Here is a 25,771-nt window from a genome sequence, read left to right on the forward strand (position 1 = left end):
CCTCCCTTCCCTCAATTCCCCTTCCCTTTCTTCATTTCTATCCCTCCTTTCCTCCTTCCCTCCCCGCTCCTCAGAAACCACCACCGTCCCGTAGCTCCCTCCCGACGTGCCGGGCTCCGGCCGGGGCCAGGTTGCGGGGCAGGCTGCGGGCAGGAGCTCGGCTCTGTCCCGGCCGCAGCTGCGGGTGGGAGCCGGGCCCGGCTGCCCCCCGCCCCCCGCGCAGCAGCAGCCGGTGTCCGGGCGGGGCGGGCGGCGCAGAGCCGGGATAAATAGATTATTCACCTCCCTTTCACTGCAGGCCATATGAAGCGGGATAATGCTTTTGTCAGGGGGGGATTATTTGTTTAGCGGGAAAGTAGGCGAGAAGGGATTAGCGCTTTGCCCGGAGCCCCCTCCCCGCTTCCATCCATCCATCCCGCCCGCCCGACGGGATGGGCCGCGCCTCGGCGGGGACCCCCGAGCCCTGCCCGGCCCCCAGGCTGGGACAGGCGGCGGAGGCTGGAAAGGCGGCCTGCAGGGAGGGCTGCCCGATCCGGGAGCAGCCATCGGGCACCTCTGTCTCGGCCCCCCGATGAGGAGGAGCTCGCTCCCTCCTGCCGTCCGCGCCCACTGCAAATACAATTAAGCAGTGGAGAGAAAAGAGGGGGAAGCTTTTTGGAGGAGTGAAAGACCTCATCCCTTCCCGAAAGTGCTTTACTCTGCTTCCTCAGGCTGTCCTTTTTTTTTTAACCTTCACCTATTTTTTTTTCCTTTATTTTTGTGCGTGTCTTTCTTCCCTCCTAAACTGACTTTCACTGGCAGCTTTTCCCTCCTTGCGCTCACCCCGGAGGAGGAGGAGAAGGAGGAGGGAAAAACAACCCACCAACCCAGCCACTAAACCCACCCAGCAGTGGATGGGGGGAGGCAGGAGGCTCGTAGTGCGGGTTCCTGGCCAGCGGGCGGTGGGAGCCCCCTCGCTCGGCGAGCTGATGGCCGGCGGCGGGGGAGCAGGGCGCTGCCGGCCCCGCGCACCCAGCGCAGCGGCGGCCCCGGCCGCGGCCCCGGCGCCTGCGGGGCGCTGAGGGCTCCGCGCCCGCGCTCGCTCGTCAGGCAAGGTGCGCTGAGAGGGGGATAAAACGGGAGGAGGGAGAGCGGCGGAGAGCAGCAGAGCGGCAGGGAGAGTGGCGGGTCTGCCCGGCTGCTGGCTAGCGGCTACCTCACCCCGGCGGCGCATCCTGGCAGATGACGGAGTAACTCACTCGCGCCTGGCTTTTTTTTTTTTTCTTTTTTTTTCCCTTTTTTTTTTTTTTTTTTTTTTAAGGGGTGGGAGGTGTTTGCTATTTTATCCTTTTTTTTTTTTTTCTTTTTTCCCTCTGTGTGCGTGTGTGTATACAAATACATCGCCTCCGCTCAGGGAGCAGGAATATTTCAAACCCCAAACTATGGCTTTTCAAAAATCGCCCGATGCCTCCAACGCCACGAGGAAAAATCCCAGCCTCTTGGAGATAGGAGCCTTGTGCTTGGACTCGGAGATCATCTTCGGCTTCACCAGCCACCTCCTGCGGAGGAAAGCCAGGGTAAGAGGATCTTTCCGCGGTCCGGGGCATCTGGGGCCCGGGAGGGGGTCGAGGGCCGGCTCACGGGAAGGGGGTGTCAAACTTGGCGGTGCGAAGTTGCGGGCGGCGGCGTCGGGCAGGTTTCAGCACCACGAACAGTCCTGGCGGCTCCGCGGAGCGGCGCGGAGCGGCGCGGGGGAACCGCGCTGCCGGATCCCTCCTGGGACTTCCCCGTGGGGACCGCGGCACCTTATGTGACCCCGGTTTCAGATGGCGAGTGGTGGCACAGTGTCCCGCTATTCCTAGGAGGGTTTTGTACTTAGTAAGAAAAGGAAATTGCTCAGCCCCGCAGCACGGCTCAGCCCAGCGTCGGCCGGGGAGCCCACCCCTTTACCCCCCGCCCCGTCCAACCCGAGCCTTGGAGCCGCGGGAGGGTTTTGCAGACGTTTTTTGGGCACGGGAAATTTCGGAGCAACTTCCCGGAGAGCAGCATTACCCCGAGCAGGCGGGAGAAGGGAGCTGGGGCGCGGCGCCCTGGTGCGTGTGTCTGTGCCAGTCCCGGTTGCCCGCCAGCCCCAAGAGGGGCACACGGCAGCCCCCGGATACCAGCCCGTGTCCCCCGTGTCTCCGCTTTACTCCCGCACCCCAACTTTTCCCGGGCTGCCGGCGGGCGGTCCAGGAAGGCGGGGATAGCGATCACAGTGCAGGGGGGCTCTCTCTGCCCGCGATGCGGGGCTGTGCTTGTCGCCCACGGCCCCAGGGCATGCACCTTTAGGGGTGGGGCCGGTGGGGCGCTTCACACGCGTGCCGGGAGAGCCGGAAAAGTTTAAGGGTGGTGGAAAGGTGCCTCCTGGGGCGGGATTATTTTTTACCCCCGTATATATGTTTCCGCACTCTTTGTGCTCCGTGATGCCCACTTCACCACAGACCCTACCCCACACGCCACCAGCACCCACTCGCGCGGTGGCGGGGAAGGGGCCCAGGAGCCGCGTTGGCATCTCCGGGGAAGGGGCGGCCGTCACCCGGCGCGGCCCCGCGGGGCTCGGGCTCCGGCTCGGGCTGCTCCGTCCCGGCGGGACCGCGGGCGCCGGCAGGGGGCGCTCTGGTCACAGGGACGGCGGTCGCGCCGAGCCCGGGCACGGCCCGGCCCCGCGACAGACAGCGGCGCGCACTCCGCTCTCTGGGGGGAAAAACTAAAAAAAGGAAAAAGTGCTAAATATACTAGCCGAAGCGGCAGCCAAGTAGACAATTAGCTGCGAACGTTAATTTCTCCATCTGTCAGGTCAATTTTCGGGTGTGGGAGCATCCCGTCGCGCCCGCCGAGCGGCGGGAGAGTCGGCCCCGTGGGGCCCGTGCCCCGCGCATCTGCCCGCGGAGCGGGGGCACCGTACCCCGGCCCGCGCAGGAGAGCGGCAGCCGCGGGGCGGAGCGAGGGGAGCGGGCGCCGGGCGGACCCTTGAGCCCCGCTGGCAGCTGGTCCGCAGCCCCAGCGCCGCTTTTCTGACTTCGCGCCCTGCGGCGGGACCGCACCCCGCGCCCGGTCCTTTTTTTCCGACTCCTGAGGAACTTGGGTGTTAGAGTGTGAAGGAAGCAACGACTTAAGTCACAATGATTTTGACATTTTCCCGTAGGGTCACTATGAAATGGCATCCTTCTCCCCCTGCCGCTATCCCAAACCTAAACCCGAACCCCAGCCCGCCCCGGCCGAAGCTTCCCCGCCCCGATTACCCCACCGCACCGCACTCGCCTCCGCCCAGCCCAGCCCAGTCCAGCCCAGTCCCTCCTCCCCTGCCCTCGGAGCACTTTTCCAGCTTTTTTTGCCGGCGTGCTCCCGTGCTCTGGGTCCTTCCCCGTGCCGCTGTGGGGAGCTCACTCCTCCCTCTCCTGTCCCAAACTTCGTTCCCGTCTCAATATGGGAGGCAACATCACCTAGAGCGGCAACCCGGGCGGCGGCGACCCGGCGCGATCACTGTTGGCACCGCTGACCCCCGCCCCGCGATGGGCGCCTCGGGCCGGCCGCGCCGCCCAGCACCGCGCCGCCCGCACTAACGGAGCGGGGCAGGCGAGCATCCCCCGCTATCATGATCGCGGCCGCCGGCAGGAAGGCTCTGGGACCTGATCCCCGGGCGCCGGGGGTAAGTTCCTACAACACTCATCTCCTCCCCGGTGTTGAGCTTTTCCTTAGTTTTTTCCTTTTTCTTTTTTTCCCTTCACTTTTTTTTTTTTTTTCCCTCGCGAGGAGGGTGGGAGCAGCGTTGCCTCCGCGTCCCGCGTTGCTGAGCTGTGCTGTCTCCGCAGGTGGCGGAGGGGAGCGGGGTGCGGGAGCTCTCCCCGCGGAAGAGGCCGCCGGCCGCCGCCGAGGAGGAGCGCTGCGCCAGCCGCCCGCCGCCCGAGGGAGCGGGAGCCGCCGCGGGGGCCGAGCCGCGGCCGCTGGAGCGGGCGGCGGCCGGGGGCTGGTGCCGGAGCTGCCAGGCGCAGCTGGCCGAGCTGAGGAGGCAGGCGGCCCGGCTGGCTGCCGGAGGCTGCCCGCCCAACGCCCCGCCGGTAAGTGCCGGTGCAGCGCCCAGCGCCGCCGGGGGGGCGCGGGGGAGGGTGGGGGGCTGGAGCCTGGCCCCGGCCCGCGCGGGGTCACAGGTACATCCCCAAAGGATTTGGGAGGGGAGCGTGACGGCAAAGCCGGTGATTTCCAACCCGGGAGGGTTCTTCAAAAGTTCAAGGATTTTCCGTACCGGATTTTTATCAAAAAGCGAAACTGTGCGGCTGGACGGTCACTCGCTGCTACAGCCGCCGGCTGCCAGGAACAGTTAAAAATGAAAGAGAGAGTTTGGGAACAGGAGCGAAAGAGCCGAGGGGCGGCTGTGCAGGTGCCGTCCGGGACGCACCCAGAGCCCAGGTGCCGGGGGAGCTCCCCGTGTCGGTCCGCGGGACCCGGGGCCGCCCAGCCCTGCTGACACCGCCCCGGGGATGCCGGCTCGGTGTTGCGACTGGATTTGGCTTCATCCTTACTAAGAGAAGCTGCCGGTGGCAGGCGCTCAGCTCCTCCTTCCGAGAAGCCCACAAAGTGCAGCTGTGAATCCAACAGTTGTGTCTGTGGCGCTGGAGGAAACTTTGAGTGGGATGGATGATTTTTGAGTGGGCTGTGCTTTTGCCCTCTGGGTGCTTGAACGTGCCTGCCTGGCTGATGGGCTTACTCCTGTCCTTAATGTCCCTCGGGCAAGCACTGGCTGTGTCATTTTCCTCCAGTTTGTGATTGCACTTAATTCCTGGTAGGGAATGGAGAAAGTGCATGAGGATGCCCAGAGTTTCCCTCTTACACAGGTGCAGCTTTATTAGCGTGTATTGTAATTGCACAGTTTTTCCTTTCCGTGTTTGTTTTTTTTTCTGTCAAAGGCCTTTATTTTCCTTGTTGCTTTTCCTTTGTCAGAGCAGGCAGACCAGTGATTTTGAAAGGTGAAAAGAGACAGTCTTGATACAGAGTCTTGCCTAGATATCTGAAGAGATCCTGAGAATTAGCTGATAGGGCAAAATGCAACAGAAGGCCCTGAGATTCTGTTTCAGGACACACAAAACCTGTGTTGGGGTTTTGATAACATTTGGAAGTAATGTATTGTTTTCTAAACAATGCTTATCTGGATGTTTGCAAGAATGGGGGGGAGGGTCTGAAGAGGAAGCCAAACCCTACTGACCTTCATTTTCATTCAAAGAGTTCCTGTATGATCTACAGAATTCCCATTGAATCTAAATATAGTTTTGTTTGGAAGTGCATTGTGGAGCAGTGTCCGAATGCACAGTGAGGTTTGCATTTTCAGGCCAGATCCAAAGCCTTTTGAAATTGACAGGAGTCTCTCTTTTGGCTTGCTGGGCTCTAGGAGTAGGCTCTTATTTCTGTGGTGTAAAAGGTCACATATCTTATCTCACTGGATTCAGGACTGTTGGACCTTTTGTTTTCTGGATTGCTGCAGATGGTGGAAAGAAGTTTAATTTCCCTTGTGAAGTGCCTGAGATAGGCAGAAACCCCTGTTCCTGTGTTGGGGTGGGCCTCTGCCATAAAGAATTGGGTCCTATCTGTGAGCAGATCTCTGCCATGGGAAAAAAAATTCCCAGTGCAGGAGAGTCAGGGGCCTCAGCCAGGTGTTCAGGTGAGGAGACCTGTGAGCAAAGGCCTGTTTGTGTGGTCTCCTTCCTGCAGGTCTCGGGGGACTTCCTTGATAAGCACTCGATGATGGGTAAATGAATCCCCCTTTTCTGCAGGGTTTCAAAGCATGCCCAGGAACATAAGAAAATAGGAGTCATCACAGTGTCAGACCCTCAGCAGACCTGAGCACAGAGTAACAGATACCTGGAGTTTACTCACTGTGCAGCATGCAGTAAGGCTTGATGGTTGAAATGTCTTGAAAACTGCACTTTCTGACAGTTGTGAGACCTGGAGTCTAATTGCAAGCTCAGATTCCCTCTAATCCTGGTGGTGAGCAGCTCCTCAGGAAGGAAGATGCAATAAACAGTTGTCCTTACTGCCTTGTGAGTGTGAAGTAGCTTAGGGGGAGATAATAGGCAGGGGTTCGGCTGCTCAGCTGCTGTGAATTGGCCTTGCAGTGGGAATCTGATGCAATATGCTGGCAGGGTGAGCACTGTGTAATGTTTGTGCCAAAAAGGCAGCTTGCTCCCCCCCACCCCCCTTCCTTGTTTAATTATATAACAAGACATCTGAAAAAGCAGCTCCTCTCTGTCAGAGTTTCATGCTCATACAATGCAAGTCCAGAGTTTCCTACAAGCTCTTCTAATGCACTGTCAAACTAAGCAGCTACTGGATGAGCAAACAGCAGAAGGCTAGTGCTTGGAGCATGCTGCTCTCAAAGGATTTACCTCCTTTGCCATAATAATTAAGAGATCTTTCAGCACAGATTCAGAAAGGCTTCCACACCTGGTTGAAAACCCTTTGGAAAGGTGGGTGGGTGCCTCAGAGATGAAAGAAGGGCTAGTTTCCTGCTGTTGATATCTTTCCTGATGAAAGAGTGGAGGTGTATTCTCATGTGTGGGGCATCTGACAAGGGATTGAATTCACATTAGAATAGAAAACCAACCTACTGTTTGCAGTCTGCAGGGATAACAAATCTAATTACTTGAGAGGGCTATGATTCATACAGTTTGTGTTGCTATCCTTTCAATTAGACATATTTAAAATATATAAATAATTTAAAGTTTCAGTGCTCAGATGATGTGCATTGATTACAGAATACTGTTAGTTGTTTGTGTCTCTTCAAAGTCCTCCAGATCTCTGTGGACATCTGATAAAAAGATACACCTCTTTGCTTATGTTAAAACTCTTTAAACAGTCTCCCAAGCAAAAGATTTACTGCATCCTACACTCTCAATTCCCTTCAGTTTACTGCTGCTGCTTTTACAGTTTTCTGCCACAGTGAGGCCTGTGTGTGAATCAAAATGTGATTTTCATTAAGTGTGGATGGGGCCAAGTAAAGTCTAATCTGAAATTATCCCAGATTAACATTTTGGTATTGCAGTGTTGGCATCAGTTACTGGGTCATGTACTGAACTAATGTAGGAGGGAAAAACAAGGTGCCTTGGTTTATCCCTAATTGAAAGTTTTGCAGGCTGTGTCCTTGGAGAGTTGGTAATGGGATATAGCCAGAGTTCTGGCTGGAGTGGAGAGCAGGTTGCTGTGCCTGGAAGTTGTTGCTGTTGGCAGCTGTGGGACAATCAATGGGAAATGAGTTGGTGGTCTGTGTCTCACTCCCAGTTGGCAAATAACCTTGTCACAAACCACAATTACCACTAATTGGCATCGTTGTTGGCAGTTTCAGGGAGACACTGAGGGCTGAATGGGATGTAAATTAAATTAGTAATAATATTTCTTAGCACCTAAATTCTTCATTGTGTTTCGCAAATGCTAATTAATCGATTTGTGTGATTGCCCCTGTTAGGTAAAACCCAAACATGCTGTCATTTCTGCAGAGGTGTGTGTCAGAGTGAGGTCTGTGTCTCCACAAGGAAGTGGAGAGGCAGGGACTGTTCAATATGAGAGATGTGCTCCTGTAGCTGCATTTCTGGAGGTAAACTCTGTGCTGCCTCTGGCACAGACAGTAGCCTTAAGGATATACAGCTCCTGTAAAATGGTTTTAGCTAATCCCTTCTGAGCAGAGGAAAAAAGCTCTCCTGGTGTTAGGAATACACACATGGATGCAACTGCATCCACAGAAGGGATTTATACTGGTGTAAGTATTTTGGTTGTAGAAAAGTAATGTTTGTGCCCAGGTATACTGCATTGGAAGAATTTTTTATTGGTACTGAAAGGAGGCCAAGACCAGCAGAAGTTCACTTTGAAAGGGGTTAGCTTTGATGATCACATTTCTCCCAGCCCAGGGATTCAGACACCACATTTCACTTGTCCCCATCCACCCTCACCCCAGACACCCCCAGTCTGAGCAGTTCATGCTGTACCTACTGCCAGTGCAGGCAGGAGCTAGAGGCAACATTAAACAGGGCAGAAACATTAATTTTTTGTTATAGCTTGAGTCCTGGAAGTTCTTGCTGTCTTAGTTTTTAAGAGCTTCTTTTCTTCCCTGTTCTGTTGTTTTGTCCTAAATTTTTACCCCCATTGCATTATCTGCACTGTGTGTTACATGAGGCACACCACTGAATGGCTTCCAAGGACCTCAAGGACAAAGAAGAGAGAATGTGGCTCTATTGCTGGTGGGGTTGGCAATTTTTTGTTCCTCAATATCTCAAAAGTCCTGTATTCCCAGCTGCCCAGGTAAATGCAGTTGGATACAAAGGATCACACTGCCAGCTCTGGTCTGCAGGGAGCCTCAGTGACCAGGACAGGTTATGCCTTTGCTGCTGATGAACCATGAATCATTGGAGGAGCTAAGCAAGTCCTAGCCTGCTGTATCCATGTCAGGGTCAGTGTCACACCAGCCAGAATTGGAGGAAGAGCTTTTCCAAGAGCTGGTACTCTCAGGAAAAAGGGAAGATGACAGTGGCTTTAGATGTGCTGTTCGCATGGATGTGTCTTACCTGTGCACATGCCAGGCAGTGCTGGACTGAACTCCCATCACTCCTCCTTCTGTCAAAGTGATGGCCTCTTGGTGGCACACCTGTGTGTGCTGCTGATTGCATCACCTGAAGGGGAGCTGAAGAACAGAGTTTTGGGATGGGTGGGTTCTTTCCTATGGGTTTCTCCTGTGTGCTAAATAACTCCCCCCTGTTCCCAGCAGCAGCAGAACTAGGGAAGGAGAGTCTGGTAGGATGGATGTTCACTGCATTTGTTCTCCCCCTCCTGCATTAATCCCAGCTGTTCCCTCCGTGTCCCAGATGACTCCAGGAGAGGCAGCATGTTCTCTGTAGCTGCACACACTGTTTGGTTGACAGTAAGCTGATGCTTGGACATCTGGCTTCTGCCAAGCAGCTAATGACATGTGGATACTGCCCAATTTCTCTCATAGTGTGTGGAAGTTGTAGGAGCTTGTTCTGAGCTTTCTACCTCAATTTTTTGATCATTTGACAGGTTCAAAAGCTGTTAAGAAAGGCTGTAAATAAGAGGAATGGAAAGGACTGTGCAGTAGTTCCTAGTGCTTTGGAAAACCAGGCTGAGAGGACTGGCATGGGATTTAGGGCTGTAGTCTTGATGTGTGAGTCAGGGATGCTTTGTAATTCCCCCATGGCCACTCTGATGGCCTGCTATCAGCAGGAATTGAGGCAAGGAGAGCTCATGTGATCCCTGGCTGCCAGTACCTGTCTCCTCACTGTGCAGGGTTGGGTGCTCCAGGAGCCTGTGCTGCATGTGGAGGACCCTGGGAGAGGGCTCTGTGTCCTCAGTGTTTCCCTGCAGGGCACTGCTTCCCTGAAAGAACAAGGATTTGGAGCATATGGGGGTTTCTTGCAGCACTGGAGGTGCATGTGGAATTGGTCTAAGCTTTTAGGAGCAGTCACTGCTGAATTTTTCTGCCTGTGCCCATTGTTTTCTGTGTCAGCCCTTACTACTGGGGTAGCCCTTACTGCCTGGAATTTGGGAGTCACACTGGTGACACAGCTGAGTCTTGGCTAAGTTTGGGGTCCTCTGTTACTTAGGGGCTCTTTTATTTTCATGGGAGGTCTTTCTGCAGCTGGGTTGATATGGATAAGGGGAATTGAGTGGAAGAGCTGTCTTTTAAAGATTGCTCTCTAGGGGAATCCAATTTTCATGGCTCTTCACAAGCACTAAATACACCTTAAAATGTTCTATATTTAACATTTCAAAAATGTGTAAGTGAAAGAGTAATGTCTTAGTTAATAAATATGAAACTACGGGGCATTTTTTTAAGATGCACATTTAATATTTAATTTTGTGAGAGAGACTCTTGCAGAGACTTGGCTGTGGAGTGCTCCAGGCAATGAGCTCAGATGTGGATTTCAGGTACGTGTGCAGTCTAATAACAGGGTTAGTGACAGCCCTGTGTCAAATGTGTTGTTCCCTTCTCTGGCTCGGTGCAGTGGTTCCCGGTGTGACAGGACAGGCTGAGGAAACTAATTGTAATCAGTTTGCTTTAGACACTTAGGATTTTCAAGCATGCCCTTTTGAAATACAGGTGAGAGGGATTATCTTGCAGTTTGGATGCTGGAGGCAAGAGACCTTCTCTCTGGGGGATCTGAAGTGGGGGAGTGGGGATTGCAGAATTAGCTGAAGGTGCTGTGGTCTCCCGGGTAGCTGAGGGTAATTAGTGTTTCTCTGGCTCTCTCTCTCTGGCTAATTCCTTCAGCACCCTGCCCTATTAGGGGAAAGGGAGGAAACACATAAACCATTTCAGAATCCCAGGGGGTGGAAAAGAGCATCTGCTGCTAACATCTGAGGTTACTTTGAACCTGTTGAAATATGTAGTAGCTGCTTTATTGTTTTTGCCAAGAGTTTCCACCTACAGTGATCCCAACCTCTGACTTGTTAACAACGAGGTTGTTGGAGGCAGTAGTCATCCTCCTCCTCGTCCCGGGCTCACAGCAGCTGATGGTGGCTGCTGCTGTGGACCTGGCACTGCAGGGTATGTGAGTGGGGATGACTGAAACCACCAGGGTTTTCTTTCTTTTTTTTTTCCCCCTTGATGACCAGGATTACCCACAATGTTCACAGTTGCTGCATGTGTCTCCTGCTGCTCAGGTACCCCAGAATATCTGCACTCTTTGGGCCTGAGTTGTCCTTGCCACAGTGAAGATGCTGATGTAGGGAAGAGCCAGTTAGTCCCTGGGTTTTCAGCTGGCAGAGGAACATTTTGTCATGAAAAGTGAGCAGAGATTTTGCTTCACCCTGCTTAGACAGGGAGAACCTCTCTGAAAGTGTCTGCATGTCTTATGGAATATTTTTCCATGCCAATGCTGTTTCCTTTCTCAACATTGGATTGCCTTCAGGAACTAGATCTGTTTGGGTATTGGTCACACTCAGTACAGGCAGCTGTCCAGTTGGAAGTACTGTATCTGCTCTTTATTACTACTGGAAATCAGTGGAATTTAACTTGTCTGGATTTGTCTCCTTGTCTTCTGACCGCAAACCTGCAGCCCTGGAATAGTTATTTTGTATTTTGTGTCCAGTCCATCCCCAAGTGGAAGGCATCATTGGGAAGGTGGGAAACTTGTCTGTTGCTGGCTGTGCTTGTGATTGGGACCTGCCTGGCTTCTTTTACAAGTGTCTACTAATTTTGTATAGTGACTTATGGGAGAAAACTTGGGCCTTACTTCAAGGAGAATCATACCTCCTGCTGCCTCTGTTAACAGGAATTGTCCCACTGCAGGGATGCAAAATCTGAATTAATCCCTGGATCTGTCACTGAGTTTATGAATTTGGGCAAGCAGTTTAAGGGGCTTAATTTCTCCTTTGCTCAGCAAAGAGAAAATGCTTCCATCTTTTGTTCATTTGCAGTAAAAATGTTTTCTGTGGTGGAGACTCTCTTGCTTGTATGGCATTAAGTATCATCAGCTGCTGTTAGCAGAGCTGCCTGCTCCTGTCATGTGCATAATAAGAATATATAGCACAAGGACACAGAAAATAGTGGGCTCTGTGACTTCCAACTGAACTTTGAGGTCAGGTGTCAGGGAGGGGTTTGTGGAACTGGGGTCACTGCAACAGCAGAAAGAGCTAAAAAATCTGGGGACTTCAGGTAAACTGTAAGGTAGTAACAGGTGGTCCTGAAAATCTGCTAGTTCACCAGGAGAGGAGTGGTGAGGCTGTGGAAGGAGGCTGAAGGTTTGTGGTGTGTGTTCAGTTGAAGTGGAGCTTCAGTAAGCAGCAGGTGTCAGATCAGCTCAGGGAGCAGGGGTTAGAGCTGTGCTGATAGTGCCTAAAAAGGTTTTATCTGCATGCTGCACAATACCTCCCTGTGATGGAACTGGAAAGCTGCCTTGTGGAAATGTGATGTGGCCTTGTAAACTGGTGTCAGTCCCTCCTACTGCTGTTGAAGTTTATGCCAAGGTGTATTAATTATTAGTTTTTCCTTAAAAATGTTTTACTTTTAAATGGAAAAAAAAGCTAAATGTTATAGAGGAACTTAAGAGCAAAGCTTCAAATTATTATTGCTATCATTTGGAATATGGTGGGAATATGTCAACAGGAGTAATGTATTCTTCTCTAGGATATGCTGAAGGGAATGTAAATCTTTGGCATATAGTTCTTTGGACTGACTTTGCTTTCAAGCTGCTTGAGCCTTTAAGACATAGCTGGCAGATGTTCATTCTCATGTTGGACAAAAAATGTTTTAGGCAGCATAATGCCATTGTTGTGTGCTTGTTTTAGCACCGAGAGTCTGACTGCTGTGTACATTGCCCTCATGTACAGTGAATCAGAGAAATCTCAGCTCTTGCTCACAAAGAGAGGCTTAGGTGAGTAGAACCTCCTTCTTTGAGTCAAGTCTTAAAATTTGTCCTTGATCAGCTTTCCTGGAATTTGCAAGCTGCTCAGAGTTTTGGCTGGGGCTGGGCTGCTATTACCAAACATCAGTACCTGGGCAGGACTGACTGGAACACTGGACAGGTGTGGGAAGATGATCAATTTTCATTTTGCTCTTAGTTGCTGAGGGATGAATGGGATGGGAGGCCTTCTGTACAAAACTGAAATGTGGTACTTCTGGCTAGGCTGGGCATTGAGTTGGCTTTCAGCATGAAAGGTGAACGAGAAGCATTAGTCCTGGTTCTCACAGCATTCAAAAGGTTATGTTTGAGTGTGTTTCCTGTTTTATTGCAACATATAATTTGTTACAATACGGTTTGTGTTGCTGTCTGTGTGTATAAATTTATCAGTGCTGGTTATGCTATAAGTGGGCAGCATTTGGCTTTGTGTTTGAACTTATTTGGGATGTTAAATCTACTCAGTTTGTATTGTATTCTGGTTTTATTACCTTATGTTGTTCTCACTGTATTGTGTGTTGTAGCATGTATTTACTCCTTTTGGCACTGCTGCTTTTCTCCTAGATCTGACTAGAGCAGTTTCCTACAGCTTGCATATGTCTTTATCAAGTAAAAATTTCTTTTTAGGGGTTGCCTGATGCTTTTGCATGGCTTTTATGTGCCTCCTGAGGAGTTCAGGAATGGTGTCTATGCCCAGGGTACATCAGATGGCCTTCAGCAGAGTATTGCTGAGTGTTTTGGAGGAGATGAGATTGCTGAAGTGGCTGAGATCAATGGCACTATGCCAGCCTGGTGGCACATGTCCAATTCCCACCCCAAAGCAGGGCAGCAGGAGCTGTCTCCAGAGACTCTGTGTGATGTGACAGCCTTTACAGTTGTCAGAAACTTGAGGACTAACAAGTGGCTTGTATGATCAGGAAACATGGCCATCCTTGTTTCAATCACTCTGCTCCTTTTGGGTCTCCCATGGTGTTCCTGTAGTGCTGCCCTGGGAAACCTGGTTCCAAGGAAGCACTCGTTAATGATCAGAGACAAATTTGCTTTACAAAATTTGACCTTTGAAGGATGGAGGTGAGGGACACATGTCTTTGCCACTGTCATTTCTGGGCAATACTTGGTGCTCCTTCTCAGTGAGCAGAAGATGGAAGGGCTGGTTTGTCTCACATACCCTTTCTAGAAGATGTTCCTTAGACTTAGTATGATCTACAGGTACTGCAGAGCTTTTCTAAGATAATCTTGAAAACTCTGCTCTGGGCCAAACATGGGGCAGGATTTGGCCTAAAACTATTTTGCCTGTAGCTTGAAATTCAAAGTTGAACCCAGAATCTGCAGTTAGAATGTTCAGGTGTTAGTGTAACTTGTGTAACTGTAAGCTGTGAACTATTTGTCTTTCTCTGAAGATTCTGTTGCAAAGGCAGGCAAATACATTTGACATTCCTCCAACAAGCTCTCACAAGGGTAATTTTGTGTGGATGATTAAGTGGCATGGAAACACTTTGTGTTTCCTTTTGTGGATTTTGTAAAGAGGAGATACAGTTGAAATAATTCATAATATGCACAGAATCTCAGCAGACTGCTGAGAGAGCTTCTTTCAGCAATTACCTGCAAGAATAAAGTAAAAACCATTTATTATTGATACTCACTTTTTACATATTAAGAAATATTTATTCTGATACTTTTAATTTTTTATTTGTAGGTTCCAAATGAGTGTAGAGTAAGACAAATGTGTTCAGGGAAGAAAAATATATGAGTTAATACATTAAGTTTACATATTTTTCGTTTGATGGATTTATAGTTTTTAATTACATCTTCATGTCTTGCATTGGGATCCCTGGGGGCCCTTTCTGAATTTCATACTTGTACTCTTGTACACATGAGATGCTTTAACCTGCCACCTCGTGCAGCCTTACTGCTGCCTGACTGACCTCTGCTGAAGTTGCTTGTTATTCAGGTTTAAAATCTGAGACATCCACAAAGAGCTAAGTGATTAGAAGAATATTTGTGTGCTTGAGAGAGTTTCTCATGCTGACTGTGTTGTGAAACACAGGCTGTGAATGGGTTTCTCTGATTTTTGTGTGGAAGGTGGAGTTTGTGCTCAGCATTTGCTCAGTTGATCATGAGGAGCGACACCCTGGCTGAGTCTTTGACTCCCTGAGGGCAGTTTGGCAGTGGGAAGTAGTCATGTCTTTGGTAACAGCCCTTTGGGGAGCCATAGCTGGTTCTAGGGAAGAGTATTTTCAGCAATACATCATCCTGAATGTACATCTCTCTACTTCTGTCTCCGGTTGCGTGCGACACTGGATTTTCATTTCATAGCAGTTTGCATCGTGCTTCTTTTATTGACAGTGGAATCAATACCCTGTGTTAACAGGTGGAAAATTAAGCCTGTTTGCTCTGTGCAGTTTCAGTTGATTTACATGGGTGAATTGCAGAGGAAGCCAGACTGCAGGACTGGTCAATGTTTGTGTTCCAAACCCATCCCTCTGTGCTGGTACCATTACCTCCCTCTGCTTTTCTCCAGCACATCCTCTTCATTTTTCTGTTCAGTGGGAACATAATTACCTGTTTATGTGTATGTGTGTGGAAATAGTGCCAGGATCTATTTGTTGTAACTATGCTGTAGCTTACTGAAGAGGTAAAAAACCCTGGCTGACAATATTCAGGCTTTCCAAAAGAAACTTACTTTTGGGACTGACAGGGAGTGTGAACATTCAGGCACAACTTGAGCTCCTGTTCTCAGATTTGTGTTGTGTGTTCTTTTATTATTCTGGTCATGGCAGCTCATAAGCACATGCAGCTCAAAAGCAAAATAGCTCTGTTTGTGCTGTAAGAATTTAGCTGGGTTTAAGCTTCCTTTTGCCAAGTCTTTTGATGACATGAAAGATGTGTTAAATGCAGGGCTGGCTTTCCTGACTCACCCCGAGTTCTTCACTGAGTGTTTTATTCCTGTGGGAGGGTTTGGCTCTTGGAGGATTGGGTGCAGTGAGAAGTGTGGAGTAGATGGTTAAAGAACTGAAATGCAGAACACTTAACCTTGGGAAGTGAACACAAGTAAGAACACAAAGACACTGTCCTCTGAGGTGATTCATTGGAAGTGCCTACTTTATTATTTTAATTTCTCTTACTAGGATCAGAGAATATCCTGGGTTGGAAGGGACCCACAAGTCCAACTCCTAGCCCTGGACAGGATCACTCCAGGAATCATACCACACTGGTCCAGGCTCAATCTGATTTTACCTTCTTGTGACTGGAGCAACAGTCCTGTTTGCTAGTGTTAGAAAATTGTCCATGGCATTCTGTCCTTCCAAGAGGCTGTGCTTTGCTCTCTTTGGGAAAGCTGTGTCACTAAACATAATGGTAAGAAATGGTCCACCTGCTGCTGAGGAAGTGAGCTGAAAAATGTCTGGTTATTCAATGAGAAAAAACATAGATTCACTGAGTGCAAAACATACTTCTTTCTGTACCTGAACAGGGTTTCTGAAGTCTTGTGCAACAACAGAGAGTTAAGATAATCCTGATGTTACAGAGTGAGTTAACCCAGGAGGGATTCTTGGAGTGGTCTGTCCAGTGAGTTAACCCAGGGGTTTTGTAGCTCAGCTGAGTACAGTGCAGGAGTGCCATCAGTGAGGGGTTAGAAGAAGCTTTGTTATCTTCAAAGGCTGTTTACTGAGTGGTTGGGGAGTCGCTGTGTTTGTCGGCAGAGGTAGGAAATGTCCTGGGGCAGGTGGGAGCTGACAGCGTTGCAGAGAGCCTGTGGTGTTTTCTCCTCATGCATCCCTGCATTGCCTCCCAACCTGCTGGCTGCCACTGCTTCTGTGTACTCCACCCATACAGAGTTCTTTAAGAGATTGCCAAGGTTATTCTGGATGCTGAACACTGAACCCAAGCAGTATCCTTATTTTCTATGAAGCCTGAAACAGTATCACTTGTATTTTTCTCACATACGTACATCTCTAAGTTTTCCTTAAAATAATGATTATAGGTACTTTAAAAACCTCAGAGCTGAGTTCTGAGGATAGTTACCTACCCTTGGGTATTTCAGCTATTGTTTGTTATCACATGGAAGACAATTTGGATTTAGGTTTTTGAAGGATTCGTGTGTGGCTCTTGGGTCTCTTCTGCAGAATTCCTTTTGACACCAGTTAAGTTGCATCTGATCTCCAGCAAGAGGACAACCTGATTTGCAGATTTATGTATAAAAACTGCTATAAACTTAATTTGGAGCCCACTGGGATACACGTCCCACATGCAAGTGTTTTGCAAGTCCTTTTTTTCTTAGGAAAACGTCCCTGTAAAAGTGGTCTTGAAAGTGAATTTTCGCCTCATTGGCATTTTTCAAAAGACAAAACACAGATGCTGTGTCCCAGGCAGATATATTTTTGTTCCCAGCTGTTTTGAATGCTCATTTGATGTTAAGTCTTTGTTCAATCCAGTCCTGTGTCATTAATGACTCTGGAGTAAGTAGGTGTGCAGAGCTGGAGGAAATCCTGTTTTATGTGTTCCTATTCTAGGAGAGCCCCAGAAAGACTAACAATAATGCAGCTCAGTGAGGTAATGGGTAAACATAGTAAGAAATAAAACGTGCTCGTTCCTTACTGAAGCAGAAAAATAGCTTATGAGGCATAATGTTGTCTTTGATAAGTGTAGATAATGTGACCTGCCTCAGTCTGTGGATTCAGACATTAACTGGGGAAGGTGAAACGGCTTCTCATAAAGAACCTGTCCCTCTGGTTGTAAAGGAGGTGTCAGCAAATGTTCAGGAGGAAGAAGGAGGAGCAGGAGCCCAGTCATAACCCAGCAGAGTCACAGGAAAGGCTCGCCCTGCCCTCGGTGCTCAGTGAGCTCCCACCTGAGGTCGAGGTTGTGTTGTGCATTCAGCCTTACCCCCACTCCCAGGTGGGCACTGCTTCCAGTCAGGGGGTGGGTGGTGCAGAGCAGAGGTCTGGTGGAGCTTGGGTCTGTAGGTGTCCTCTTCATGGTCCTCCCAAGATGCTGTGGGAAGGAGGAAATGGGAGCATCCCCCAGCTTTTCCTTCCCTTTGCTGAGTGAAGTTTAGGAGAAGTGTTTGTTTTCAAGAGGAGCCAGGGTTCTTGTAGGAATTTCTTCATCGAGTTCTTGAGGAAGTTAAGGCTGGATTTAGAGCTTTTGATCCTGGTCAATGGATGGATGGCAGGTTTAAAAAACAGGATGAAATTTTGTGGACTGTTACTATTTTTGAGAAGAAAATGTGAAATTGTGCTGTTTTCCTATCATCCAGCTTCCACAGCAGCATGTGTGAATACAGCAAAACGTTTGAGCTCCAGCCCACTCACACTGTGCTGCAGGCCTCCCTAGGGGCCCAGGGCAATTCAGCTAGCATTACATTTTTAGATAAGCTTACCCCATTTAGCACATGCATTTTGATCAGCCTGAGATTACAGGCTGGTGGCTTGCATGCATGTGTACCAGAGCCCTGGTGTTGGTGTTCCTTAGACATGCCTGGTTTTATGAGCCTTAATCTGGTGTGTGCACTTCAAGCCTATTTTGAGTCCCTCTCTATTGTCATCTTTTTTGCTGCAAAACCACAGAGATCCCTTTTCTTTGAGTGAGTAGGCAGAATCATACTTGTGACATATTTTAAGACTGCTTAGAAGATATAAACTTTTTTAAGTGTTTGTGATTTATCTGGTTTTGCTTTATTTGATTCCTTAAATGTCAGCCACTCTGAACAGTTCTAGGATTTCCCCCTTTATTTGGGAAGTGTCAGTTGATGAGAAGGCAGCTGATGTGCTGAAAGCATCACTCCCTTAGGAATTTGGTGTGTGAAGTGTTTAGCTGGGAAGAAAGCCCTGTGACAATTACCCTTTTGGTTTTGTTTTCTTTGCTTCCCCCCCTCCCCCCAACCCCCCCAAAAGCTTCGGTTTTGCCCGGCTGGTTTAATGGTTAAAGAATGCTGCAACTCAGCTGTGCAATGCCTTTCAGGTGAGAGGTATCTGAGGAATGAGAGGGATCCCATGGGAATGCCTGGCTGGCACTTGGTTGACCTGATCTGGTCTATACATAGTCCCAGTTCCTGCCAAGAGAGCATCTGATGCAGCAGCAGCAGCTGCTGGGGGTGTGACCCCCTCTGGTGTGTGGGACCTGCATGAGCATGAGCCTCCCTACCTGCCTGGTGGGTGTGCCTGCCTCCAGCATTCTGCTCTCCTGTGCTCCTGGAGAAGGCAGCCCCTTCAGGAGACCCTGGCCTAGGTGGAAGGAGCTGTTGGAGCCCCAGTGGCAGGAGGGAACTGGGGTACCTGAGCCCATCTTCTGTGAGGAGCAGCTGGTCTGGCTCCCTTATGCACACAGTGCTCCTTGGTGCAGCGTGTAGGGAAGGGAGGGAAGGGGTGGAAATGCATTTGGCATCATGATCTTGTAAATGCCTGGTGGAACATGCAAGGGTGCAAGGTGGGAGGTGGCTTGAGGCATCTCCCTCTCCTAGACCCCACTGGCTGTGTCCTGCCTCCAAGAGGGGCTACAGGAAGGATGGAAACCATCCAACTGCTGCTGCTTTCCAGAAACACTTGAGATCAGAGTCTTAGGAGCGTGTATCACCTCTCATGTATCTTGCTTGTTTCAGGTTATGTTGTGATGGCAGTCCTGATCATTATCTCATTTTAATTTTCAAGAGCATGATGTATGTGGATACACCTACTGCGCTCAGAGATTTCTCTGTGAGATTAGAGACGTGTTTAGGAAATTAGTAATGAGAGAAAAACACGTAATTAAAAATGATATCAGTTTGGAAGCTCATCCATCTTCAGCCAGCTTGCTGGAAGAGAAAGGAGTCTTACACAATACCTAGTGGTGGGAAAATGCATTTGGCTCTCCCCATTTTAAGCAGGAAGGAACTATTTAAATGACAGACTTACAATAGTAATTGGGGCATTTACTTGTGAGCACTGGATAACATATTGTAGCTGAATAATATTGCAGTAATTCTGTATAAAGTTAAGGTAGCTCTTGTTTTATTTGTTTACTTTGAATGATGCCTTCACCCAATTTTTTAAAACTTATTTGGAGCCTTTCTGAAACAATTGGGTAATTGTACTGAAAATAGCATTCATATTTTGAGGTAGTCATATTTACATATGCCAAAATTGTCTGCAACATTATGAGCATGCACACTTAACAATTAATGTTTCCTGAGATATGCCATTTTATGTGAAATGTCTTAAATTCAAAATCTGCAACAGAATTCTAGCTCTTCATCCCTGATGAGCATTATAAAGTTGCCATATGTCTTAAAATGTGCTCAGCACAACTGCAATTGTTCAGACTGTGAATTTTGTCTCATTTTATGATGAAATCCTTAGTTTAGAATAATTTTATTCTTTAGTAGGAGAAACACCATTTGGTCAGATATGGTTCATTATAAAATGTGGTAACTTTTGAGCATTTCAAACACTACATGTGCTTCATTTGAGTTTTTATGCCATTTTTCATGAACAATTAGCAGTACCTTGTTGTCATTTTTGTCATGAAATGCCCATAAACTCAATTATCTCCCTGTTTGCTCCCACTTACAAACACACAGAAAAGCTAAGCAGATGTCAGAGCAATAACCAGGTGTACGTTGTAATACTTTGCAAACTTTTAATTGCTGCAGGGATGTTTCCCAGTTAATGGCTGTGTTTATTAAGTGCTCCTCTCTGTTGTGCCTCAATCAGGAGTGTACCTTACATGTGGTAAGCTCAGGCTGGTTTATCCAGTGACAGCCTTGGAGTACCCTTGCAGAGGGATGTGCTTTTTCAGTTATGTTGTTTGTAGTGTAGTTAGCAAAAGTGCTGAATTGCTCATGGTGTAGGGTCCTGTGTAATCAAGTACTCTGTGATCTCTGGGTGGGTGCTAGTGGTGGCTGTTGACAGTCCACCTCTCCAGAGGTGGTGACTCTTGTTACCTGGGAGGATGGACAGTGGGGATGAGGATGGTGTGGCCAAAAGGACTCACCAAAGGTCAGCAGTTCTTGATGGTGCCTGGAGCAGGGAGCCCTCAGTTGGTGGCTGAGGGTCCCTTTGTGTCTCAGAGCTGGAGGTCAGCAGCTGTGGTGTAGAGGGTGGGCAGCTCCTTGGCATTCCCTTTGTGCTTACCCATGGAAAACTGGCCTTGCTGGAGGGGTGTGAGGGGAACCAGAGTCTTTCTTTGTTTACAGCCTCCTTGGGCTCTGTGCTGTTGTGCATGAATGGGGAGATAGAGATATGGACTGAGATCTCCAGCTGCTCTGTGTTCACTGCCCAGAGGCAGTGGCAGTGCAGGAAAAGGAGAACCTTGATTCATGACCCTGTGCAGTCCTGCAGATTTGTACCCAGACCAGGCCAGAGTGCCAGGATTGGTTCTGAGGTATATTATGTATTGATGAAACAATGAGAGAGATCATCTTTTCCCAGGAATTAAATAATTGCTTCCTGGATGAAAGGACCCAATGTCTGGCTCTTGGGTTTCATGTATTTTATCATGTGGATGTAACTGTTTGCTTTGTTCCTGCAGTAATGTTAACCTACTAATGTATGAAGCTGTTTCAGGTCAGTGAAAACCTGCATATAAATCTTTATTACATGTACTTGATTGTCTTTGACTCTTTATAAGATATAATTAGCACCCAGTAATCATGTTGTGGTGCTGTTTCTGTGATTACCCTGGTAGTTAGTGTGCAGTGCAATCCTGTTTTATAGACTGGAGCTAATGCTAACTTGATTGGAATAAAGGACAAACAGAGGCCCGTGTTGTTGGCCAGGTCATTTTCTCACCTTGCTGCTGCCCAGTTCCATTGCCTCCTGTGGTTCTGAGATGTGGCTTCTGACTGAAAAGCTGTGATCTTCAAAATGTGGTGCTTCAGGTTGAAGTGGGGCCACTTTCAGCGATGGTGTCTATGATGGGAGGGAGGAAGAGGAGGATTGTGGCAGGTCTTCAAGGCTGGTAACTTGGCAAAGCACTAGTGCCTAGAAATGTTTTGATCCTATTGTAATGAATAGCTGCTAGTTCCTGTTGTTGTTTCTGTTTTGATTGAGTGCCCAGCTGGTGTGTGGTGCAGATAGGATGTTGGGGCAGGGAAAGGAAGTAACTGTCAAAAGTGCATCTCCCTCAGGAAAGCAAGAATGTGGAGGCATGGTAGAATTGGGGTTTAAACAGCACTGATTTTTCCTTGGTTTTCATAGTGCACTGACCATATGCAGTTTTCCACATGCTGGGTAATGGAAAATTGGCCCCAGAGGAAGTCACTTTGTAAGTCAAGTTTGGGATTATACAATCAATCACTCTTGGGTCACTAATTGATGTGGAAGATAGGAATTTCCTATACAGTATGATAAGTTCATTGGTTCTCTGGCAGGGTGTGTGCAGTGCTCTGTTTAGCCAACGATATTCTTTCCTGATTCTGTTGTTAACTCAGGAAAAGCATCAGGTCATTTACAGCTACACCCAAATTGTGGGTTTGTTTCTGAGTAGTAGGGGGAGGGTGGAGGGAGTTTCTCATGTAGGATCTACATGTGCTTTATGAAGTTTGTTTTCATCTCTTTGTGGCATAATAGCGAAGCTTGGCAGCCATGTGGGAATCATCAAGATTGATTGCTCTTGGTGTTAAGCATCTCTGAGTTTATATCAACACTACCCTTCTTCCAGCAGCAGCATCTGGCTCATTGGCAAGCTCTGTGGACAGTTGTTTTGACCACTCTGGAGATGCCTCTGGCTGTCATGTGGCTGCTGCCTTGGCCGTGCTGCTTTGTTATTCTAGCTGGTCCCATTTTCATTTATTTAGTTTTTGGCTTACCTTTAATTCTGATTTGCTCTAGAGACTGTAGTCTTGAATAAATCTTGCCTAACACTCTCATGCAGGAACTTCTACAAGATGCTGATGTTAATTTATTTCAGTGACTGTTTGCTGATGGGGCTTGGAGCAGTAACATCCCAGCCTGTGCCTCCTGTGCAGGTGTTCCCTGTGAATCACAGCATCAGGCCTGTGGAGTAAAACACACATCTTTGAGCATATCCTGCATAATGGCTTTCTCTGAGACTGGAGCCACAAGCATACATCAAATATTAACAGTCAGTGCCTGGAATGGTGCTGAGAGTCCTGGAATCAGCCACTTGGATTTTTCAAGTTGACCATTGGGAGCAGGGTTTCTGGCCTTGCTGGTATAAACTGTCACAGAAGCAAAGAGTAGTGTGTGTCAGTTCTGGATTTATATCCTCAATTGCTGTTCCTGCCTGCTTGATTGTGTTTTTTATTCATAACCGTGTACTTTAAAAACATTATTTTTTTCAGAAGTAGTATGGGTCTAGAAGACACATGGGCTTAAATAAAAGTGAGTGTTTCTTAAAATATTAAAGCATCTATTTTCATTAAAGAAGCCTGTCAGGTTCACTACTTCTCATGATGGAAATTAGCAGAGCTGTGATGTGCAGGAGGTGGAACAAGGTACTTTTCTTCACTGCCCTTTAACTCTGATGATCTCTAGAACTGCTTCAGTACTCTCCACAGTGGGGGCTATTTGACAAACTGTAAGATTTTATAAGGATGTTAGCAAGGATTACACAACTGGTTTTAAATGTGTATTTACATGTGTAATGATAATACTAAGGCAACTTGGGTGGCAGGGTTTTTTAATGATTCATTGCAAATTTGCCACATAATGCCAGAAAACCTTGTTTTAAAAAGGTTTAAAAGGTTTTTAAACCTTGTTTTAAAAAGGAAGTTTTCACACCAAGACTTAAGTCATCACCTATCAACTATAAACATTCATTTCATGAGCATTTTGTGAAATAGAGAGGCAGGCTGGTGAAAGAGTTCGTTGCTAATTTGAAATTAGGAACAGCAACGTTTCAATTTAGAGGGAGATTTAATGACTTTGCATTCTGTGTGAATGTTGCCATGGATTTCTTTAGGGCCCAGGTCTCACTCTGGGGCTGTAATTTCTATTCTTAAAAGAACCCTTTCTTCCTCTGTTCTTGGCCTTTTCCAGCAGGTGATGAGGCAGCTTCTTTTCCAAGGTCCCAGAACACAAATTAAAATAAAAACATCCTTTTATGTTGTGCCTTCAATTGAACGGAAACATAAATGTATCCCATGATGTTAGGCATTGTCTACAGTTGTGGAATTTCTATAGAGGTAATGTAAGATACAGTAAATGTTTAAGAGCCTTGTTAAGTGTGACTGGTAGGAGAGCTAGAGCCTTTCATCTCTTAGCTGCTGGTTTTAATAGGATCTGGCTTGAAGGGTTTTGAAAGTTGTTGCCAGGTATTTGATTGCTTTTGTGTCTCAGGAGACAAGGCTTGTTTTGTGTGTGTGTGAGAGAGTTTGCAGAGGTATTTTTGCCAATCATCTGTGGGCATGTCTACGTGTGCATGTGTTATAGGCAGACATAAGCTCACCTTGCCCATGGGTTTAATATGTTTATATCCCGTGCCTTAGCAGAGTTTATAAACCCTCATAACAAGGCTTTTGAGATGCTTTGAGCACGGGCAGAGTGGGATTTTTGTCTGCCTGCAGGCGTAGCCCCATGGATTTGTGTTTGTAGAATACAGACCTTGGGCAAAGGAAGCTGCTCCTCTTTGATTACACCAGTCCTTTGGATGGTGAGAGGTTACACATCTTGCAGTTTTCACAGGACCACTGCAGGGCTTCCTAACAAGAGGGCTACAGGTGGATATTGATCACCAGACTGTTGTCATTCCACTGACGTGAACGTGATTTGTTGGGCTGACAGAGGCAGTTCTTACCCAAGCCCTTCTGAGAGCTGCTCTCAGTCTGTTCATCCCCAGCCTGGATTGGTCCTGGGCTTGTCCTGACCCAGGTGCAGCAGCAGCACTTGGTCTTGTTAAATCTCGTGAGATGCCCATCACATTGAGCTTGTGCAGCTGTCTCTGGATGGCATCCCATCCTTCAGGTGTGTCAGCTGCACCACTCAGCTTGCTGTCATCTGCAAATCTGCTGAGGCTGCCCTCAACCAGCCTTAATGGAGATGGTAAATAACACTGGTCCCAAAACGGACCCTGAGGGACACCACTGGTACCTGGTGTCCATTGAGATGGACAGATGGAGGTATCTGGACTTGCACCTTCTAATTTAGGCATCTCATTTGGATTCCTAAAGCTGGTCCACGAAGCTGTAGGGAACAAAAAGTGGCACTTCTATACTTTGTATCTGTAAAGGAAGATTGAAAGTGAGATATAAAATATAAAATGTATCATAATTATATAGAATGTATATAAAATATAGCATAAAATTTAGCATAACTACAAATGCATAATATCAAATAGCATAATATAAAATATAGCATGATTAATGATAAAAGATAGTTTTGGGTGTGGTGGTGATGGGCGTTATTTGACAGAAGAATTTTTTCAAAGTGTATAGAGGGTCACAACTAGGACAAGAGGTATGAAACTAATGTAGGAATGATGCAAGTTGGAAAACTTGCTGTGAGCAAGTACTAATAGTAACTAACAATCATCTAAGTAGAGCAGCAGTTTGAAGCCTGTGGCAATTGGACCTAAGCAGCAAGTCCGTGCAAAGATGTTACCCATCTTTCCAAAACTACTATCAGAGGGCTGGGGAATAGTCTTCAGAGCTTTAAAAAGTAATCCAGATTTCTCTACTGGAATGGGCTCATCTGTGTCTTGATCACCTCCACAGATGCTTTTCCCCTGCTCTTCAGAAATTCTCAAGAAGAAGATTTCTCAAGACCATTCTGTAGCTCTTGCCAGTGCTCACTCACCTTTGATAGTTTTTCTTGAGTTACCTTTGCTTAAAAGTAGAATGATTTCCTCTTTTCCTTACCCAAGTGGATCTAGAAGGCAATTTTTTACCAAGCTGGATGAAGAGCTTGGAGAGGGAGGTGGTGTCTCATACATGCCACCAAGTAAGCAAAGGAACTGAAGCAGACTCTTCAGGCAGAGTGTGGCCAGCTTGTGGTTGAGGAGTAACAGATGCTCTTCATCATTCTTGACTATTCATCCCTGTTAGGTTTTATTTTCCCTTTTTTTAATCTTCCTTAAATCCAGTCAAAGAGAAAAAGTTGAAACTCAACTGCACTACAGTACTTCCTAAATTCAGATGTAAACCCAAAATTTTTCAGTGAGATTTTTTTCTTTTTTTTTTTTTTTTTTTTTTTTTTGTGAAGCAGTCAAACTGAGGCAGTGGAACTTAATTAAGATGAAGAATAAGTGCAATCCACTTTTGTAATAATAAAAGCTACATGGGTATGCTAACTGTGCACTGTATGCAGTAATTTGTAGCTTGCAAGGAGTGCACAATGGGCAGCCTTTTGGTTGTGAAAGCTGAATCGTTTCTGTATGGTCTTCAAGTATTCATTTACCAAATAATTGGTAAAATGAGCAAG

At 47.6% G+C, this 25,771-nt stretch overlaps 1 protein-coding gene across 1 annotated transcript in view; it reads left to right on the plus strand.

Moving 5' to 3' along the window:
- The first annotated feature begins 3,330 nt into the window (after positions 1-3,330).
- The window catches only part of KIF26A (kinesin family member 26A), a 93,780-nt gene continuing 71,339 nt past the window's right edge, over positions 3,331-25,771 (plus strand). Inside the window, exons 1-2 of the mRNA XM_059850439.1 lie at positions 3,331-3,670; positions 3,834-4,079. Of these exons, the coding sequence (XP_059706422.1) occupies positions 3,617-3,670; positions 3,834-4,079 (300 nt within the window). The 5' untranslated portion in view covers positions 3,331-3,616. The remainder of the gene's footprint in view (positions 3,671-3,833; positions 4,080-25,771) is intronic.

Source organism: Haemorhous mexicanus, chromosome 6 (genome assembly GCF_027477595.1).
Source record: "Haemorhous mexicanus isolate bHaeMex1 chromosome 6, bHaeMex1.pri, whole genome shotgun sequence".
In the NCBI taxonomy this organism is placed as follows: domain Eukaryota; kingdom Metazoa; phylum Chordata; class Aves; order Passeriformes; family Fringillidae; genus Haemorhous; species Haemorhous mexicanus.